Here is an 18,363-nt window from a genome sequence, read left to right as displayed (position 1 = left end):
CGATCGGTCGGGCGAGCGCCCCGACCGCACCGGCGAACGCCCCGACCGTACCAGCGAGCGCTCCAATCGGTCGGGCGTGCGCCCCGATCGCACCTGCGAGCGCTCCGACCGGTCGGGCGAGTGCCCACAGTCCTTCCCCCACGCTCGCAGCCCTAGCACCTTCTGCGCCCTCCTCGTCACCACCTGCCCCTCTGCGCCATGTCACTCGGTCTGTGACTGAGGCAATCCAGCAGTGCCATTACCACAGCAGGACAGCCTCGACTTCTTCTCCGTCCTCTCCGATTCCGGCGAACTATCGCAGTGCTCTGGCTAACGCCAACTGGCGTGCCGCCATGGTTGACAAGTTCCAGACCCTCATCGACAACGACACCTGGCGCCTCGTCCCGCGGCCACCCGGTGCCAATGTCGTGTCAGGCAAGTGGATCTTCTGACAAAACTTCCATGCCGATGGGTCCCTCAGCCAGCACAAAGCGCGCTGGGTGGTTCGTGGCTTCTCCCAGCATCACGACATCTACTACGATGAGACCTTCAGTCTGGTCGTCAAACCGGCGATGATATGGACCGCCCTCAACATCGCCGCTTCTTGCACCTGGCTGATCCACCAGCTGGACGTGAATAATGTGTTTCTTCACGGACACCTTGCGGAGACTGCCTACTGCTAGCAGTCTCCCAGCTTCGTCAACCCCGCCACCCCCGATCACGTCTGTCTCCTGCAGAAGTCCTTGTATGGACTGAAGTAGGCCTCGACAGCATGGTAACAGCGGTTCACCTCCTTCCTTCAGCAGCTCGGCTTCATCACCTCCACCTCCGACACCTCCCTCTTTGTATGCAAAGAGGGGCCGAGCATCGCCTATCTGCTGCTCTACATCAACGACATCATCCTCACCGTCTCGTCCTCGACTCTTCTTCGGCACATCATGGGGCGTCTTCACTTCGAGTTCGCCATGACGGATCTTGGCGACCTACACCACTTCCTCGGCATCTCCGTCACGCATTCCTCCCAAGGTCTATTCCTGTCTCAGCGACCATACGCCCTGGATCTACTTTAGCGTGCTGGTATGGATAAGTGTCACTCTACAGCGACTCCCGTTGACACTCATGCTAAGCTTTCGGCACACGATGGCGCCAACTCCAGGACGGCTCTGAGTATCGGAGTCTTGCTGGGGCTCTTCAGTACCTCACTTTGACTCGACCTAACTGGCGTATGTGGTTCAGCAGGTGTGCCTCTTCATGCATGACCCGTGCAAGCCCCACATGGCCCTGATCAAGCGCATCATGTGCTATGTCAAGGGCACGCTCTCCTCCGGGCTTCACATCGGCACCGACCATGTTCAGTCTCTAACTACCTACTCCGACGCCGACTGGGCTGGCTACCCAGACTCTAGACGCTCCATCTCTAGCTTCTGCGTCTATCTCGATGACAATCTGGTGTCTTGGTCCTCCAAGCGCTAGACCACAGTGTCTCGTTCCTGTCTCGTTCCAGTGCTGAGGTGGAGTACCGGGTTGTGGCTCATGCTGTGGCAGAATGTTGCTGGATGCGTCAACTTTTCCAGGAGCTTCATGTCCCGCTTGCTTCGACCACTATTGTCTACTATGACAACGTTAGTGCTGTCTACATGACAACCAACCCGGTGCATCATCGGCGCACGAAGCACATCGAGATTGATATTCACTTTGTTCGTGAGAAGGTGGCCTTAGGTGAGCTCCGGGTCCTCCATGTGCCGTCTTCTCACCAGTTCGCGGATATCTTGACGAAAGGCATGCCAACTCCTTTGTTTACTGAGTTTAGGTCCAGTCTGTGTGTCCGTGATCCTCCCGCTTTAACTGCGGGTGGGTATTAGGATTTAGGAAGTATACGTGTATATTAGGATGTATTTATTCTTTTCTTGTACACTTAATGTATTTTTTTACTCCAAGCCATATTGGCTATATATATAGAGGTCACCCCTTATTAGGGTGTGTGGTGTTTTCCCATCTACTTCTCTACAGGCCGGGATCAAGAGATTTGTAGTTGGTGATTGTAATTGCAGAGGAGAGGGCAGTAGTAAAAATCTCACAAGTTGCTATGGACCTCACAACTCACATGCCAATTTATCTTGTCTATTGGTGTTTTTTTTCTTATTTTTTCAACCTGTTCTTCAAGCCAAAGCATCAAATGGGACTAGAATGATTCAGCAAGCAATCAAGCTAAGGCAAACGAGAGGCAGTCAACAGTCAACACCTTGTCCCGTCGAACTGGAGGCCACAACTGACTACTTGCACGACACTAACCAGCTGACAAATTCAGGTTCACATTGAAATATTCCATCGGAAACAAATTAAATACAGAATAGTTAATGGAAGACCGGAGCAAATGTGGTATATATGTGGTATATGTAAACTTCTAAAATGGGCCTCAATCAGACAGATCCCCTGAATATGTACAGAATTCGAATTACCTATAATTTGTCCAAAATCAACAAGTACGTTTACTATCTGTAGAAATGGGAGAGGGCATCGCTGCAATTTTTTTAGTTTTTCATTTGCTAAGTACATGTTTATGGAAAGCACACTCGTATTTTTAGAACAAGTACACCTACTATCTCCAGCGAGAACAGGTTCAGAGTTTTCATCTGCTTCAAAGTATTTAGTGTTTTCATTTTCTGCAAACTTGTTTGCTGATAGATGTCCTTTCTCGTCGAAGAAAGGCATCTATGTTCATGGTTTGCTTCACTAAACAATGTCATACATAGCATTTTGGAACTTTTTTTCTTCTAAAACATAGTGTTGGGGTCAACTACTGTTTGTCGAAACAGGGACAGTCTTTTTTTGTATAGTCTTAAGAAATTCAACTTAGTTTGAAATCAACTGTTGATTAATTAATGAGAGGCTGATAGAGCTCTAGTATATGTAAACTCCTAAAATGAGACTTTATCATACAGATCCCCTGAATATATGTAGCATTGGAATAAACTTTAGTCTCTCTAAATTGGCCCTCTCAAAAAATGATGATGTCAAAACTGGGAGCATTGTGAAATTCAATTTAGTTTAGAATCTTCGAAAAGGGATAGATGAACATATGAGAGGCCAGTAGAGAAACTGCAGCGTATGTAAATTTTAAATTGAACTCCTTTACTGCTGCTCCCCTGAATATAGTAGCAGAAAAGAAGTGCTTCATTGCTTACGGAGTCCGAAAGGACTCAGACTTTTAGTTGAAACTGGAGGAGTATCCATCCTTTTATTTATGAGATTCCAGATAACCAAAACAACGAGCACCAGTCGTTGTGTCTTCTCGTATTTTTTGATACGCTCTTGCCAGACTGGACTGCCTGAAAAATTACCACGGATGAGAGCAACTACAAGAGCTTACTTTAATTACCCCTAAAACCTTAATTAGGGAAATAGGAAAAAAAAGCTCAAACGCTCAGAAAAAATACGGCGATACCATCCGACGCGCTGGCGCCCCGCATATTTTCGCACGGCCTCTCCTCCCCAATCGCCCCCCTCACTAGTCCTTCGCGTGATTTTTCTTCGCTCGCGCGCACCAGTTCGTGGGTGGCGGCGGCAGCGGCGATGGTGCTGGGGAGAGCATGGAAACGTTGAAGACGAGAACGTCGACGTTGTGGGACGTGACGTCGGCCCAGGCGAAGAGCTCGCCGACGGCATCGTCGAGAAAGGCATCCATCTCGTCGATCCTGCAGGGTGGGCGAGTCCTCACGGCCCTCGAGGATGCTGCACAGGGCGTATGATGTCGGAGCGGACGATGACGCGGAGGAGGAAGCGGTAGTCGGGGAGGCCCAGCCGCTTGTTGCGCTGGATCACGTCGCCGGCCGCCTCCGTGGAAATCTTGCGGGTGTCGCAGGGCTTGTGGCAGACGTAGTCAAGGAGGTAGCACCGCGGCTACCGGCGGCGGGCGGCGGCCGTCCAGAATCGAGAATCGAGAGCTAACAAACCTGCTGCTGCACTTGACTTATGGAATACCAAAAGAAACAGGCAACCAACACTTCTGCTTCTGCAATTCTGCTCACCGAGCTGCACAAGAATAAAAGTCAAACTCGAGCTACTGTGGAACAAGCCGAGCTGCTGCAGTGAAACCAAATCAGTAATCCAATCAGCAAGCACTTACAGCAAGAACCGATGAAGTCTGCTGCTGCCGCTGAAATTCAAAGAGAAGAATGCAGAGCTTCTGCAGATAGAGAAGTTATTGCTCAACAAACCAATCAGGGTAAAGTGAAGGACGTAGCACTGCGACTACCGGCGGCGCGCGGCGGCCATCCAGGCCAGGTAGGCCAGGGCAAAAGAATTTGGGGGGGGGGGGGGGGGGGGGGGGGGGGCGGAGCGCGATCGTGAGAAGGAGTTGATGCCGGGCTGTTAGAAGATGTGTATGTGCTGTATCTGCAGATGTGTATGTGCTGTATCTGCTGTGCGTGTACATGGACTCTGGCTGCGCGCTAGGCTCAGGCCGGTTCCATGTCGTGCCCTAGATGGATTAGGATGGTCAGTCTTATCCTTCACCAAGGTCTAACTACATGTTGTATACCCTAATCAATCTATTATTCCACGCAATCCCTATTACTTTCGTGGTATCACGAGTCCGGGTTATTCCCGATTCCTTACCTTCCGCATCCTAGCGCGCTACCAGCGCTGCCCTCAGCGCGCCCGACCGTGGCGCTGCTCCCGCACCAGCTCTCCACCGCCGCTGCCCTCCATGGCCGACACCCAACCGCCCGAGTCCTCCACCACCACGGCTGACGCCTCCACTGCCGAGGCTGCCACGCACGTGGCTGATGCTAGCGCCGCCGCTGCTCAGCGTCGTACCGCCCGCAAGGATGCCTGTGCCGTCACGGCTGAGGCTGAGGCCGCCGCTGCCGCGCAGTAGCGCGACGCCGCCGACGCCCGCCTTCGCGAAGCCCTGGCGCGCACCGCCCAGGAGCACAAGGGCGCCCCGCCTGACTCTGACGAGGATGATGCTAGCGCCGACCTCTCCGACTAGGCGTCCGACGCTCACCAGACCATGATGCTCCACAAGGCTGTCGCCGTCCTCAACCTGCACGCCCAGACCATCGCCGTGAAGAACATTCAGAGGCTCATCCCCGTCGTCCTTGACACCACCGCTGACAACTACTCACGGTGGTGTGAACAGTTTCTCCTCACCGTCAGCAAGTATTCGCTGCAGGATCACGTTCTCCGTGACGCTCCCACCTTGGCCTCTCCTGATTGGGGCCGGATGGACTGCGTTGTTCAGTCCTAGCTCTACGGCACCATTGCCACCGACCTCGTCGATGTCGTCATGGATCACGGCAAGCGCGGCACCACCGTCCGCGCCACCTGGCTCGCCATTGAGACGCAGTTTCTCAGCAATCGGGAGAAGCGGGCCCTCTACCTCGATGACAAGTTCCGGACCTTCGTCCACGGCGACTTGTCCATTACGGACTACTGCCACCACATCAAGAGCATGGCAGATGCCCTTGGTAATCTCGGCGAGCAAGTCTCCGACCGCACCCTTGTCCTCAACATCATCCGCGGGCTCAACGAGAAGTTCGCCGCCGTCGGCCGCGACATCCGGCATTCTTGTCCTCTTCGCTCCTTCTTGGAGGCTCGCGATGATCTAGTTCTTGAGGAGCTCACAATGGTGCCTCCTTCCTTGACTCCGTCCATGGCGCTGCTCACTGGCATCAACATTGGCTCCTCCTCTCACCCCTCTGCGCCTCCCCACCACTCTGTTGGGCGTTCCAACTCTAGGGGCAGCAAGGGGAGGCCCTACTCCAAGCAGAAGCGGGACAGGGGCTGGCGTGGCGGCCAGCAACGGCAGCAAGGTCCCTGCCGCCGGCGCCCAGGCCCCTGCTCCCGGCACCACCCAGGAGTCCAGCGGCCCTTGGCCCTCCTTCTGGAACCCCTGGTCCGGTACAATTTACATGTACCCAGGCCCTCAATAGCAGGCCGCCATTCCTCCCCGTCCAGCCGCGCCCACACCGGTGTTTCAGTAGCAGTCATTGTACGCTCAACAGCAGCAGGCGCAGCTTCAGAGCCTTCAGGCCCCCCCTTATGGGGCAGCAGGCACCCTATCTAGGGCAGCAGGCGCCACAGGTCCCCCCGGGGTTCAACAATCCCATGACGGGCCTGCCCCCCTCCTAGGATCAGCAGTCCCTCACCTCGACGTTCAGCACCATGACCCTCAACCAGCCGCAGTCGATCGACTGGTATCTTGATTCACGTGCCACCTCACACATGACTTCAGACGCTGGTACTCTTTCATATTTTTCTCATTTGTGGTATCTCTTTCCTTCATCAATTGTTGTCGGTGACGGTTCCTTGCTTCCTGACACGGCTACTGGCGCAGCTCACTTTCCGAGTTCCCTATCCCTTAACAATGTTCCAGTTTCACCTAAACTTATTAAGAACCTTATTTTTGTTTGCCAGTTTACTTATGATAACAAATGTTCTATTGAATTTGATCCCGCTGGCTGCTCTATGAAGGATCTGGCGTCTCGGAGGCTGATCGTCCGGTGCAATAGCTTCGGGCCACTCTATCCCCTGCGGTTTCCTGCTGCCCACGCTCTCGCTGCTGCCTCCACTTCCTCTGTGTGGCATCGCCGTCTCAAACATCCCGGCCATGAAGTTTTGTCCAAAGTCGCTTCGGTCATTCCTTTTTGTAATAAGGACATTCATATCATCTATCATGCGTTTCAACTAGGGCGGCACACTTGCCTCCCTTTTCAGTCATCTGCTTCTAGAACATCTAGTAATTTCGATCTTATTCACTGCAATTTGTGGACGTCTCCTATACGTAATGTGTCTGGCTATAAATATTATTTGCTCATTCTTGATGATTGTTCTCATTATTTGTGGACGTTCCCTTTACGTCTCAAATCTAACACCTTTGCAACTCTGGCTAACTTCTTCTTCTCTGTGCGTACTCAGTTTGGCACCACTATGAAGGCCGTTTAGTGCGACAACGGCCGTGAGTTCAATAACTCCAGTACACGCACCTTCTTCCACATGCACGGGGTTCGCTTCGCATGTCATGCCCCTATACATCGCCCCAGAACGGCCGGGCCGAGCGCATGATTCGGAGCGTCAATAATGTTGTCCGCTCCCTTCTCTTTCAGGCTAGTATGCCTCCCTCCTATTGGGTTGAGTCTCTGCACACTGCTACACATTTACTGAACATTCTACCCACAAAAACCCTTAGCTCCTCCACGCCGCACATGGGTCTGTTTTGCATCCTACCGTCTTATGACCATCTTCGGGTTTTCGGTTGCACTTGCTATCCGAATCTTTCCGCTACTGCACCACACAAACTCGCTCCTCGCTCCACCCTGTGCATTTTTCTTGGCTATTCTGCTCATCACAAGGGATACCGCTGCCTTGATCTCTCGTCTAACTGGGTCATCATCTCTCACCATGTCATGTTTGACGAGACTACCTTTCCCTTTTCTCAGCAGCAACCACCCCCAGCTAACAAGGACTTTGATTTTTTGTTGGAACCTTCTAATGTGGTGCCGCCCCCTATTGGCTCGGCACCATCTCTGTTGCCTGCAGGACACTCACCCGGTGCACCTTCAACCTCCCCGATTGGTCGGGCAAGCGTCCCGACCGTACTGGCGACTGCCCCGACCGCACTGGCATGCGCTCCGCCCGGTCGGGCAAGCGTCCCGACCTCCCCGATCGGTCGGGCATGCGCCTTGACCACACCAGCAAGCTCCGATCGGTCGGCTGAGCACCCCGACTGCACCAGCGTGCCCGACCGCACCGGCGACCGCTCCGCTCGGTCGGGTGAATGCCCCGTCCACACCGGCATGCTGTGGCGGATCCACTTCGGATCTACTGGGTTAGACATGATTTAGCCGCCTGATATGCGACACTCATGCCTAAGCCGAGTAAACACGAAGTGCCGTCGGATTCTCCTCCGATTTGACCACTTGAACAGGACCGATTTAGCAGACTCACACGAAGGTGAGCGGTTCCAGAGAGTACAACAAGTCCACCCAAGAGTTAACAAATTAACCACTGGATTTTTTTTGTTTTGTTGCGAAAGGAACATCAGAGTTTTACAAGCTTTCGGAAAACAACAGGAGGTAAAACACTAGCGGAAGCAATCGTCGGGGTCGGATGTCCTGGTGAGGCCAGCCGGGACATCACTGATCCCTCTCCTCACCGTCCGAGGAGGGATCCCACTCGACCGTCCAGCCCGGCGGGAGCTGGGGCGGCCAAGCGCCAGCAAGAGAGGGGTCGGGAGCAGCAACTTCACCTGAAAAACGGGAGCCACAACAAGGCTGAGCTACTAAGCTCAACAAGACTTAACCGGTAGGAGTAAAACTACTCCACACTTCTAGACATGCAGGGCTTTCTGGCTGAGGGGTTTGCTTGCCAAAAGCACTAAGTAAAACCCTATTTTCAAGTTTTAGTTCCGATTCTAAGTTCGTTAACCAGTCTAAGTTTTGCAACCTAGTCTAAGCAATCATAGAGCCAAACAAGGTATGTATATCAACAAAACCATGCCCTTATCAGATTTCTCTTTTACTCAGGGTGACATAGCAATCAAGCAATCTCAAACTGTGAGAGGCAGATGAATCGATTCGAATTCTTAAACCATGCATGGTGAACCTAGCCTCACGACATCCACGTACCTGGAGGTCGCTTCCTGTGTCGGCCTTCCCCATCAATCCCCTAACCCGTGTCGGGCCCATTTCCTTTGGTGCAAGGTTCCACAGACCCGGCCTCTGTCGTTCTGTGACCACGCAGGCCACCACGTGCGACATCCAGCAGGGGAAACTCCGTTCCAAGAACAATGGGGCGACCGCTCACGTCTAGGTTCAATCCGGTACTAGGCTTCCTCAGCCCATACTAAGTATGAGGCTAGTACTTTCAAATACTTGATCACGAACACCACCACTGTCAGGCCTTAGCAAGTTTTCATAGACAGACGGGGCAACCATCCGTCCACCAAAGAGTTACCAAAACCCTGCCCCGTCCATCGTCCTTATAGTTACAACAGAAAGGTAGACATGCAACTCCTACAACTCGCGAGTGACAGGAAATCACTCGGCTTTTACCGTCTTCTAGTTAAGCAAGGCAACTACTCGGTCCAACAGCTAGTGCTCAGATCATGGGGATAACTAAGTCATGCATCTAGGGTTTCAAACAACTCCTATACGTAAATGCACAAACATGTTACAGAAGGCATGTGCAAGTTTGGAAAACAACGCAGGGTTTTCATGCAACCGGGGCTTGCCTTCGAGCAAAGAGGAAGAGAACTGCTCGACTTCGGGGCGACTTCGGCTTCAGCGGCTAGGAGCTCAGCTACAGCGTCGTCTTCTGGCGCCGGGTGTAGCTCGTAGAAGCCGTCGGCGAGGCGCAGCTCTACACGAATGCAATGCAAGAGTTAGCATAGACGGTTATTTCAACAGCAACACTTGCTCGCCTGAGCCCAGAAACTCGCGACAAAGAGTAGGAGGGTGGTGAGGTTCAAGAGAGCTGGTGAAGATCAAGAGGCAAGGGTCGGAAAGAAACTTATGATCTGATCCTTGAACTAGAGGATGTGGTATACTAGGGATCCTCCGACGCGAGCGCGGAAGGGTTCCTAAGTTTTACACATACACCCTCGGGTTGAAGAGAAGATCACAGCCGAGCCCTCGGGCGAGGCGGATAAGGGTCGGCGGAACAGATAGGGTCGGGCGAGACGGAGCCGGGGTCGGGCGGATAAGAGGGGTCGGGCGAAGCGGACTGGGGTCGGCAGCTTACCTTCTTTCTACAAGGAAGGCTTGGGGTCGGGAAGAAGCAGACTTGGGCGGAGGGACTAAGGCTTTGAACAACGGCTAAGACCGGCAGTGCTTCGGCGGCGGTGCTTCTTGTGGGTCACAAGTGAGCTTTTACACAGCACGGAGGAGCAAGCGGCTGGGTGGCTTGGAGAAAACGGAGGGGAGCTGAGAAGAGAGTTCCTCAAGAACTTTAGGGTGTGGTGCTAGGAGCTTGAGCAGGGAGCAAGAGAAAGGCTGAAGGCAACAATGGCGAAGGGAACTCCGGCGGGCTTGCGCATTCCTTTATATAGCTGCTGGAACGGGGAAGGGAAGTGGCGCGGGAGAGAGAAGGGGAGCGGCGCGAAGGCCGGGGAGAAGCAATGGAGTGCTTTGCCGGGGCGGCGATTGAGCGAAGAGGGCGGTGGTGCAGGACTCGGGGATGACGCCAGCGGTCATTGGGTTCTAGCGTCAGGACGGCGCAGGAGTGGGTATGCCGGTGGTTGAGATTTGGCGGAGACGGGCGTCGTCGTGCGAAAGATTTGATAGAAGCGACCGGTTTAACGGCGCTGGAATCGAGGGCGCACAGGTGAAAGGGCACGCAGCTGCGGGCGCGTGGGCGAGCGCGGAGCAACAGATTGTCGGGCGGCTTCTGGCAGGGCGGGGGAAAAGGAGCTGTCGCTGCCGTGGCCAGGGTTGGCGATGGAGGAATCGTCGTGTAGCGGAGACCAGGCGGCGCGACTGAGCTCGAAGTGACGGAAAAGACGGGCGACATCGGGCTCTGCGGCCGGGATCTGGCGGTGCGATGATGGGCGCAGGAGGCGAGGTGCTGCAGAAAGGTTGCAGAGGGGCTTCCGCCGCCATTGGGGAAGGGGGCGCGAGGATCCATTCGGTCGCGAGCCAGAGACAAAACTGAGCGGCGGGCGTCGGAGAAGATGAGCCACGCGGCGGGGAGACTCTGAAGCGGGCATGCAAACTCGAGTGCGCCTGTCGCGGAAGATCTGGGGGAAAAAGATCTCGCGGGTCCACCGGGCGGATAGAACGGACGTTTGAGGAAGACTTAGAAGGATCCGACGGTGAGCTGAGTTCGCCGGGGTCGAGATCGGAGCGAAGCGGGGAGGGGTCAGGTCTCAGGGGTCGGGATCGGGCGGAAGGCTGAGCACTCAGGCGCGGCAAAACAAGGCAGATGATCAGGGCTAGGATTAAGGTTAACCCGGAAGATTAGGGTCCGGTCGTCACACATGCGTTCCAATCGGTCGGGCGACTGCCCCGACCGCACCGGCGTGCGCTCCAATCGGTCGGGCGAATACCCCAACCGCACCGGCACCCTCCCCGATCGGTCGAGCGAGCGCCCCGGCTGCACTGGCGAGCGCCCCGCTCGGTCGGGCGACCATCCCGACCGCACCAGCGAGCTCTCCGATCGGTTGGCTTAGCGCCCCACCGGTACCGGCGTCCGCTCCGCTCGGTCGGGTAAGCTCCCCGACCGCACTAGTGAGCTCTCCGATCGGTTGGACGAGCGCCCCGACCGCGCCCGCGAGCTCTCCGATCGGTCGGGCATGTACTCCGATCGGTTGGGCCGTTCTTCCTTGCAGTACGATTCCCGTGTGTCCTGTCGCCAATCAGCACCCCATGACAACGCGCGGGAAGCTGGGATTCCATCTGCCAAAACTTTTTCATTCCTCCCAGGTGTCACCAGTGCCTCGCACTTACCGGGGCACTCTCGCTGATCCCAATTGGCGTCGGGCCATGCAGGAGGAGTTCAACGCACTACTGGCCAATCACATGTGGGATCTTGTACCACGTCCTGCTCGGGCCAATGTTCTTACTAGCAAGTGGGTCTTCAAGCACAAGTTACATGCTGACGGTTCACTGGAGTGCTACAAAGCACGGTGGGTGCTTCGCGGGTTCACTCAGTGACCTAGGATTGATTTCTCTGAGACTTTCAGTCCTGTCATCAAACCAGCCACCATTCGTACAGTGCTGTCCCTAGCTCTCTCTCGTCATTGGCCGATTCATCAGTTGGATGTGAAGAATGCTTTTCTTCACGAGACGCTTTCAGAGACAGTCCACTATGCTCAGCCTACTGGCTTTGAGGATACCGCCCGTCCTAATCATGTTTGTTGTCTGAATCACTCTCTGTATGGACTTAAGCAGGCTCCTCGTTCTTGGTACAGTCGCTTTGCCTCTCACCTACTGCAGCTCGGCTTTGTGGAAGCCAAGACCAACACTTCCCTATTTGTGTACCACCGCGGCGACGACATGGTCTATCTTCTCCTTTATGTGAATGATATAGTCCTCACGGCGTCTTCGACACCTCTTCTTCATCGCACTATTGATGGCTTACGGTGGGAGTTTTCAATGAAGGATCTTGGTGAACTTCATCATTTTCTGGGTACGCATGTTCAGCGGTCTGGTGATGGCCTTCTTCTGTCTCAGCACCAGTTTATGTTGGAGATTCTGGAGCATGCTGGTATGATTGATTGCAAGTCTTGTTCTACACGAGTTGATACAAATTCGAAGCTGTCTGCTACTAACAATGCCCCGCTTGTCAATGGGACTGATTTTCGAAGCCTCGCTAGTGCTCTACAGTATCTCACCTTCACTCGTCTCGACATTTCTTATGCGGTTCAGCAGGTCTGCCTACACATGCATGATCCTCGTGAGCCACATCTTGCCGCCTTGAAGCGCATTCTGCGGTATATTCGTGGCACTCTTCACTTGGGTTTGCATCTTCAGCCCTCCACTCAGTTGGATTTGCAGGTTTACTCTGACACTGAATGGGCTAGTTGCCCAGACACCCGGAAGTCTACTTCCGGGTATGCAATTTTTTTGGGCGACAACTTGGTCTCCTGGTCTTCAAAGCGACAAACTGTAGTCTCTCGCTCGAGTGTCGAGGCTGGGTATCAGGTGGTTGCCAATGTTGTTGCCGAGGTCTCATGGTTGCGCCAACTTCTAGTTGAGCTGCATGTTCCTCTGCATCACACCGTCTTGGTTTATTACGATAACATCAGCACTGTCTACATATCTTCGAACCCCGTTCAGCATCAGCGCACAAAACACGTGGAGATTGATCTCCACTTTGTTCGTGAGCGCGTTGCTACTAGTGATGTCAGCGTTCTTCATGTTCCGACGAGCTCTCGGTACGCCGACATTTTCATCAAAGGCCTGCCTTCTTTAGTGTTCACGAAGTTCAGGTCCAGTCTGAACGTCGCGTGTTAGAAGATGTGTATGCGCTGTATGTGCCATGCGTGTATATGGGCCCTGGCTGTGCACCAGGCCCAGGCCGGCTCCCTGTCGTGCCTTAGATGGATTAGGATGAGTAGTATTATCCCTCAGTCGGTTGTGTTTCTATAAACCTCACCAAGGGCTGCCTATATATTTGTACATGTTGTATACCCTAATCAATCTATTATTTCACGCAATCCCTATTGATTTTACGGCCCAATAGATAGGCTCACACGTGCTGACGTTGCCAGTTTTGAAGTATTGGAGAGTTTATTATCAGGGATCTACTGTGGTGTGTCATGATTTTGGTAAAAAAAAAATAGTAGAGCTTCTTTTGGGGAAAAAATTAGAAAATTTTTGGAGTTGCTCTGAAGACCCGTAAAAACCAGTTTCAGAAATCCTGTAATAGATGCCCTTTGGACCAGAAAAACAGCTGATCAAGGTCTGCACGCAGTAGGAAACAGCAGCGTATTTGTGGGAATATTCGTTGAAAAAGGCCTTGCCTGAGCAGCTGTTGGAGAGTTGCTCCAACACAAGAGTTATGCTTGTCAGAGTCCGATTGATGATGAAGGTAGTGGGCGGCTGGGCCGAATTCGAGATGGCTTTCCTGATAAAATTGGAGCCCAACAAGAAAATGAAAAGGCTCCCACAAAAAGCCTCAGAAAAAAAGAATGAGAAAGCCATTAAAAAACAAAAATAGGGATAAAAAGAGATGCTATAGTTAAGCATAATTCCTTTTTTATTATCTCGACGAAGCTTCCCTGGCATCTCTGAAACTGAAAAGTAGACATAAAAATATAGGTCTTGTTTAGTTGCCCAACTTTGGACAAGCAAAATTACTGTAGCGCTACTGTAGCGTTTCGTTTGTATTTGTGAATTATTGTCCAAATATTGACTAATTAGGCTCAAAAGATTCGTCTCGCAAAGTACAACAAAACTGTGCAATTAGTTTTTGATTTCGTCTATATTCAGTACTCCATGCATGTACCGCAAGTTTGATGTGATGGGGATCTTCTTTTTCATAGTGTCAAAGTTGGAATTTGGGGGTGAACTAAACATGGCCTGAAACAGTATGCAAAGCCATTGACTTTCAGCCTTCATAGGACACAACATAGGCTAACATGGCAAGCAAAGGCAGTAGAGGCTAGCAAAGGGCATCAAATTTAATGCAAAGGCATCTTTCCATGCGAACCGGCCTAGTTGACAGATGTATGAACAGGTGAACTTGACAATTCTTTTGTTCTTTCTTTTATTTGTTTCATTATTTGTATTGTAAGAGTATCTTAGGGGTTTTTGATACACCCCTGTACCTATCACATCGGATGTTTGATACTAATTAGGAGTATTAAATATAGTCTAATTACAAAATTAATTGCACAGATGGAGTCTAATTCGCGAGACGAATCTATTAAATCTAATTAGTCCATGTTTTGACAATATGGTGTTACAGTAACTATTTGCTAATGATGGATTAATTAGGCTTAATAGATTCGTCTCGCGAATTAGTATAGGGGTTCTACAATTAGTTTTATAATTAGCTCATGTTTAGTCCTCCTAATTAGCGTCCGAACATCCGATATGACCCTCCTAAAGTTTAATACCTCGCATCAAACAACCCCTTAGCAATCCAAACCCAACCCGGTGTTTCTACCAAAACTGACAAGCCATTCCATAACATAAGCAATTGCAGCTGCTAGAATCAAGAAAGACGTGATTTATATAGGGAGGTGTTTGGATCCCCGAGCTGAACTTTAGCCCCTGTCACATCGAATGTTTGGACACTAATTAGGAGTATTAAATATAGGCTAATTACAAAACCAATTTCACAACCCCTAGGCTAAATCGCGAGACGAATTCATTAAGCCTAATTAGTCCATGATTTGACAATATGGTGCTACAGTAAACATTCGTGATGGATTAATTAGGCTTAATTGATTTGTCTCGCGATTTAGCCTAGGGGTTGTGCAATCGGTTTTGTAATTAGCTCATGTTTAGTCCTTCTGATTAGGAATTAGTTTTGTATAATGATCGAAGATCGAATGGATGTTTCAACAATTTATGTCTGTCCAACAAGTATAATTCATCTGTATGACACTATGACTGTATCATCATCATCCCCCAAATTCCCAATGCAATACAACACCAATGCCTCCTAACAATGGCAAAGGACAGAGACACAATTCTGAATCTGAAACAGTAGACTAGTAAGCAGTGTAGCGCGGCAGTTGGGTTATTCAATCTGGTGGCCGAGTACACGCCACCGCCGGCGGTGGGACGAGGCGGGTCAGCGGTTGAGGAAGTCGCTGATGACCTTGTCCTGCTCGACGGCCTCGTCGCAGCACGGCTCCAGGAGGTGGAACCTGTGGTCCTTGCCGGGCGCCTGCCAGATCGCGGCCTCCCCTTGCCAGCCGCTGGCCTTGAGGCGGTCGTGGTAGGCGCGGCCGCGGTCGCGGAGCACGTCGCCCTCGCCGACGCAGACGAGCACGCGGCCGCACGCCAGGGTCGCCAGCGCGGGGGCGCCGTCCACTAAGGGGTTGATGAGCGGGTCGTCCTCGCCGGTGGTGGTTGGGCACATGACGCGCCACAGGGTACCCAGGCGCTCACGCATCTCCGGGCTCAGGTCGTCGGAGGGCACCTTGTCAGTGCCCAGGAAGTAGGGGTGGATCATGACGAGGCCCCGGATCTGGGCGCCGTGGGACAGCCCCTCCGCCGCGACGCGCATCGCCATGTGGTGCGCGATGTTGGAGCCCGCGCTCTCGCCGCCGAGGTAGAGGCGGGCGAAGTCGGCGTGGCCCGCGACCCACGGGTCCCTGTTGCCGCCGTCGTTGGGGGAATCGGCGAGGTGGGAGACGACCCAGGCGAGGGCCTCCCAGGAGTCGGCGTAGGCGGCGGGGACGGGGTGCTCGGGGGCGAGGCGGTACTCGACGGAGACGACGAGGACGTTGGCGAGCGCCGCGAAGCTGTTGAAGTAGGCTTGGAAGGTGGGGTCGAAAGCGGAGCCGCGGCAGAAGCCGCCGCCGTGGTAGTAGACGAGGACGGGGAGCTTCGTCGCGGGTGCCCCGTCCGCGAGGCGTGGGAGGTAGAAGCGCGCGGAGACGTTGGGGGAGATGACGACGTCCCTGGAGGCGACGCCGGTGGCGGCGTCGGTGGAGGCGGCGACGAACTCGGAGCCGGAGTAGCGCTCCACGCGGTTCTTGTAGATGCGGATGTGGGGCATGGACTCGTAGACGATCTCGTCGTCCGCCGAGGCCGGCGGGGGGGCGACGGGGACGGCGGCCATCGCGCGGCGGAGGGAGCTCTGGACGGGGCAGGTAGCGGTGGTTGCTGGGCGGTTATTTTTTCAACCTGTTCTTCAAGCCAAAGCATCAAATGGGACTAGAATGATTCAGCAAGCAATCAAGCTAAGGCAAACGAGAGGCAGTCAACAGTCAGCACCTTGTCCCGTCGAACTGGAGGCCACAACTGACTACGTGCACGACACTAACCAGCCGAGAAATTCAGGTTCGCATTGATATATTCCATCGGAAACAAAGTGCACACGAAATCAGTTACATCACCATTTCTCTTTTGGCAATCGAGAATTCAGGTGCAAACGAAAATTCTTTCATTATTCAGCCACATCAGCAACACGGGAGCATATCATTCCGAACACTAGACACAAGTACACTTCTACTGGTTCCCGGTGATGTGCGCGACCAGGCGGTCCATGAGGAGCAGGGCCTTGGCGCTCTCGGGCTCGCGGAGGTGGAACTCGTGGTCCGCGGACCTCGAGTCCAGGAGCTCGGCGTCCTCCGCCGCCCACCCGCTCGCCAGCAGCGCGTCGTGGTACGCCCCGCCCTCGGCCACCAGCGCGTCCTCCGCGAGGCACACGAGGACCCGCCGGCACCCGGCTCGCCTCAGGCTCGGCGCCCCCTCCGCGAGCGGGTTCACGCGCGGGTCGTCGGACCCCGTCGTCCGCCCGCCGCACGCGAACACCCACAGCTCCGCCAGCTTGCCGCGCAGCCACTCCTTCCCCGCCGCCGTGTCGCACGACGGCGACAGGAAGTACGGGTGCACCAGCGCCATCCCCTCCACCCGGGCGCCGCCCGGGAGGTGGAGGCGGTCCGGCTCCGACCCGGCGCGGAGGGTGAGGTTGTGCGCGACGTTCCCGCCGGAGCTGAACCCGAGCACGAACACGCGCGCCGCGTCGCCGTGGTCACGGACCCACGGGTCCGCGGCGGCGGTTGTTGCCCACAGGAGCGCGGACCAGGCGTCGTCGTAGCAGGCGGGGACGGGGTGCTCGGGCGCGAGGCGGTACTCCACGGACACAGCGAGCGCGCCGGCCCGCGCCGCGAGGCGGTTGAGGAAGGCGTGCTCGGGGGCGTCGGACGCCGTGCCGACCACGAGGTCGCCACCGTGGAAGTAGAGCACGATGGGGAGCCGCCCGTCCTCGCCGCCGCCGCAGGGGCGCGTTGAGAGGTCGGGGAGGTAGAGGCGCGCCCACAGGCCGGTGGCCGCGTCGATGGTGACGTCCTTGGAGGTGACGCCGGTGGCGGCGTCCACGGAGGGCGGGACTGGGTGGACGTGGTGCAGGCGCTCGACGCGGCCGCTCTTGTACTGCCGGATCACGGGGACGAACTCGAACGCGACCTCGTCGTCGGGATCCATGTCGAGTGCTGATGATGGGATGGTGATTCTTGCGAGGTGGTGGTTATCGCCTATTCGCATTATCGGGGTCTCTGGCGGCAGATCGACGCGCCGTGCGCGGGGTATCTGAAGATGAGCAAGCGTGCGTCGTAAGATTGGCGGTGCTCCAGACCAAGAGCTAGATCAGATGTGGACTCACGTTATCACGTCTGTTGTATACTGGAGATCCAGATGTTGAGCAGAAACTGAACTCCCCGAGAAGACGATGATAACCTTGTGCTCCTCGCGAGATAGCATTCCTCGGAGTAAAATATACACTGTCGTGATCGAGAAGATACTCTGGTCCGTGGTGTGACTGACAAGGCTGTTCGTGGCTTCGTGCAAGTTCAATACTGGGCCTTGGCTTCGATATTCGTTCTGGGCTTAGTCTTGGATGGATTCTTCATTCCAGGCCTAAATTTCAATTTGGGGCCTAGATTTCTTAAGTTCATTCTGGCCTCCTCCAGGAGGAGGAGCCGGACGTGATTGGGCTTCTCTTCCTTCGACACTTCGCGATGAAAAGGCCCATATGCTCCTGCCGAATTCATAATGTCTTTAATCATTAGGATTTTTAAAGAGTAAACTTTAAAAATACACACCTACATGAGCGATGCTTCCTAAATGTAGGTCTTTTATACATAGGCTCAAATCTTTTTGCTTTTTATGATAGGCCTTGCTAAATGTGTAGGCCTTTTCTTATACGATATTATAAATGTGAAGTTTTTTATGCGTATGCAAATAAAATTTACTCTTCATT

The 18,363-nt window shown here is 53.8% G+C and overlaps 2 protein-coding genes and 1 pseudogene across 2 annotated transcripts; 1 reads left to right on the top strand and 2 right to left on the bottom strand.

Annotated features, from left to right (window-relative positions):
* Positions 1-4,687: 4,687 nt before the first annotated feature.
* LOC140223251 (uncharacterized) lies at positions 4,688-6,494 on the top strand (annotated as a pseudogene).
* An 8,478-nt stretch (positions 6,495-14,972) lies between these two features.
* On the bottom strand, positions 14,973-16,471 carry LOC117860078 (2-hydroxyisoflavanone dehydratase). The gene is made up of 2 exons (XM_034743294.2): positions 16,377-16,471; positions 14,973-16,286 (listed from the first exon to the last, which is right to left on the bottom strand). The coding sequence occupies exon 2, from the start codon at positions 16,219-16,221 to the stop codon at positions 15,226-15,228; it is 996 nt and encodes a 331-aa protein (XP_034599185.1). The 5' UTR covers positions 16,222-16,286; positions 16,377-16,471; the 3' UTR covers positions 14,973-15,225.
* Positions 16,438-17,884, bottom strand: LOC117860077 (probable carboxylesterase 13). Its single transcript, XM_034743293.2, has one exon. The coding sequence runs from the start codon at positions 17,646-17,648 to the stop codon at positions 16,611-16,613; it is 1,038 nt and encodes a 345-aa protein (XP_034599184.1). The 5' UTR covers positions 17,649-17,884; the 3' UTR covers positions 16,438-16,610.
* Positions 17,885-18,363: the final 479 nt, after the last annotated feature.

This window comes from Setaria viridis, chromosome 6 (assembly GCF_005286985.2).
Source record: "Setaria viridis chromosome 6, Setaria_viridis_v4.0, whole genome shotgun sequence".
NCBI lineage: Eukaryota > Viridiplantae > Streptophyta > Magnoliopsida > Poales > Poaceae > Setaria > Setaria viridis.
The sequence above is the reverse complement of the archived record's forward strand: the minus strand, read 5'-3'. Positions and strand labels throughout refer to the sequence as shown.

Coding starts and splice junctions, on each gene's coding strand:
- LOC117860078 (XM_034743294.2), bottom strand. CDS start 16,221: ATGGCCGCCGTCCCCGTCGCCCCCCCGCCGGCCTCGGCGGACGACGAG.
- LOC117860077 (XM_034743293.2), bottom strand. CDS start 17,648: ATGCGAATAGGCGATAACCACCACCTCGCAAGAATCACCATCCCATCA.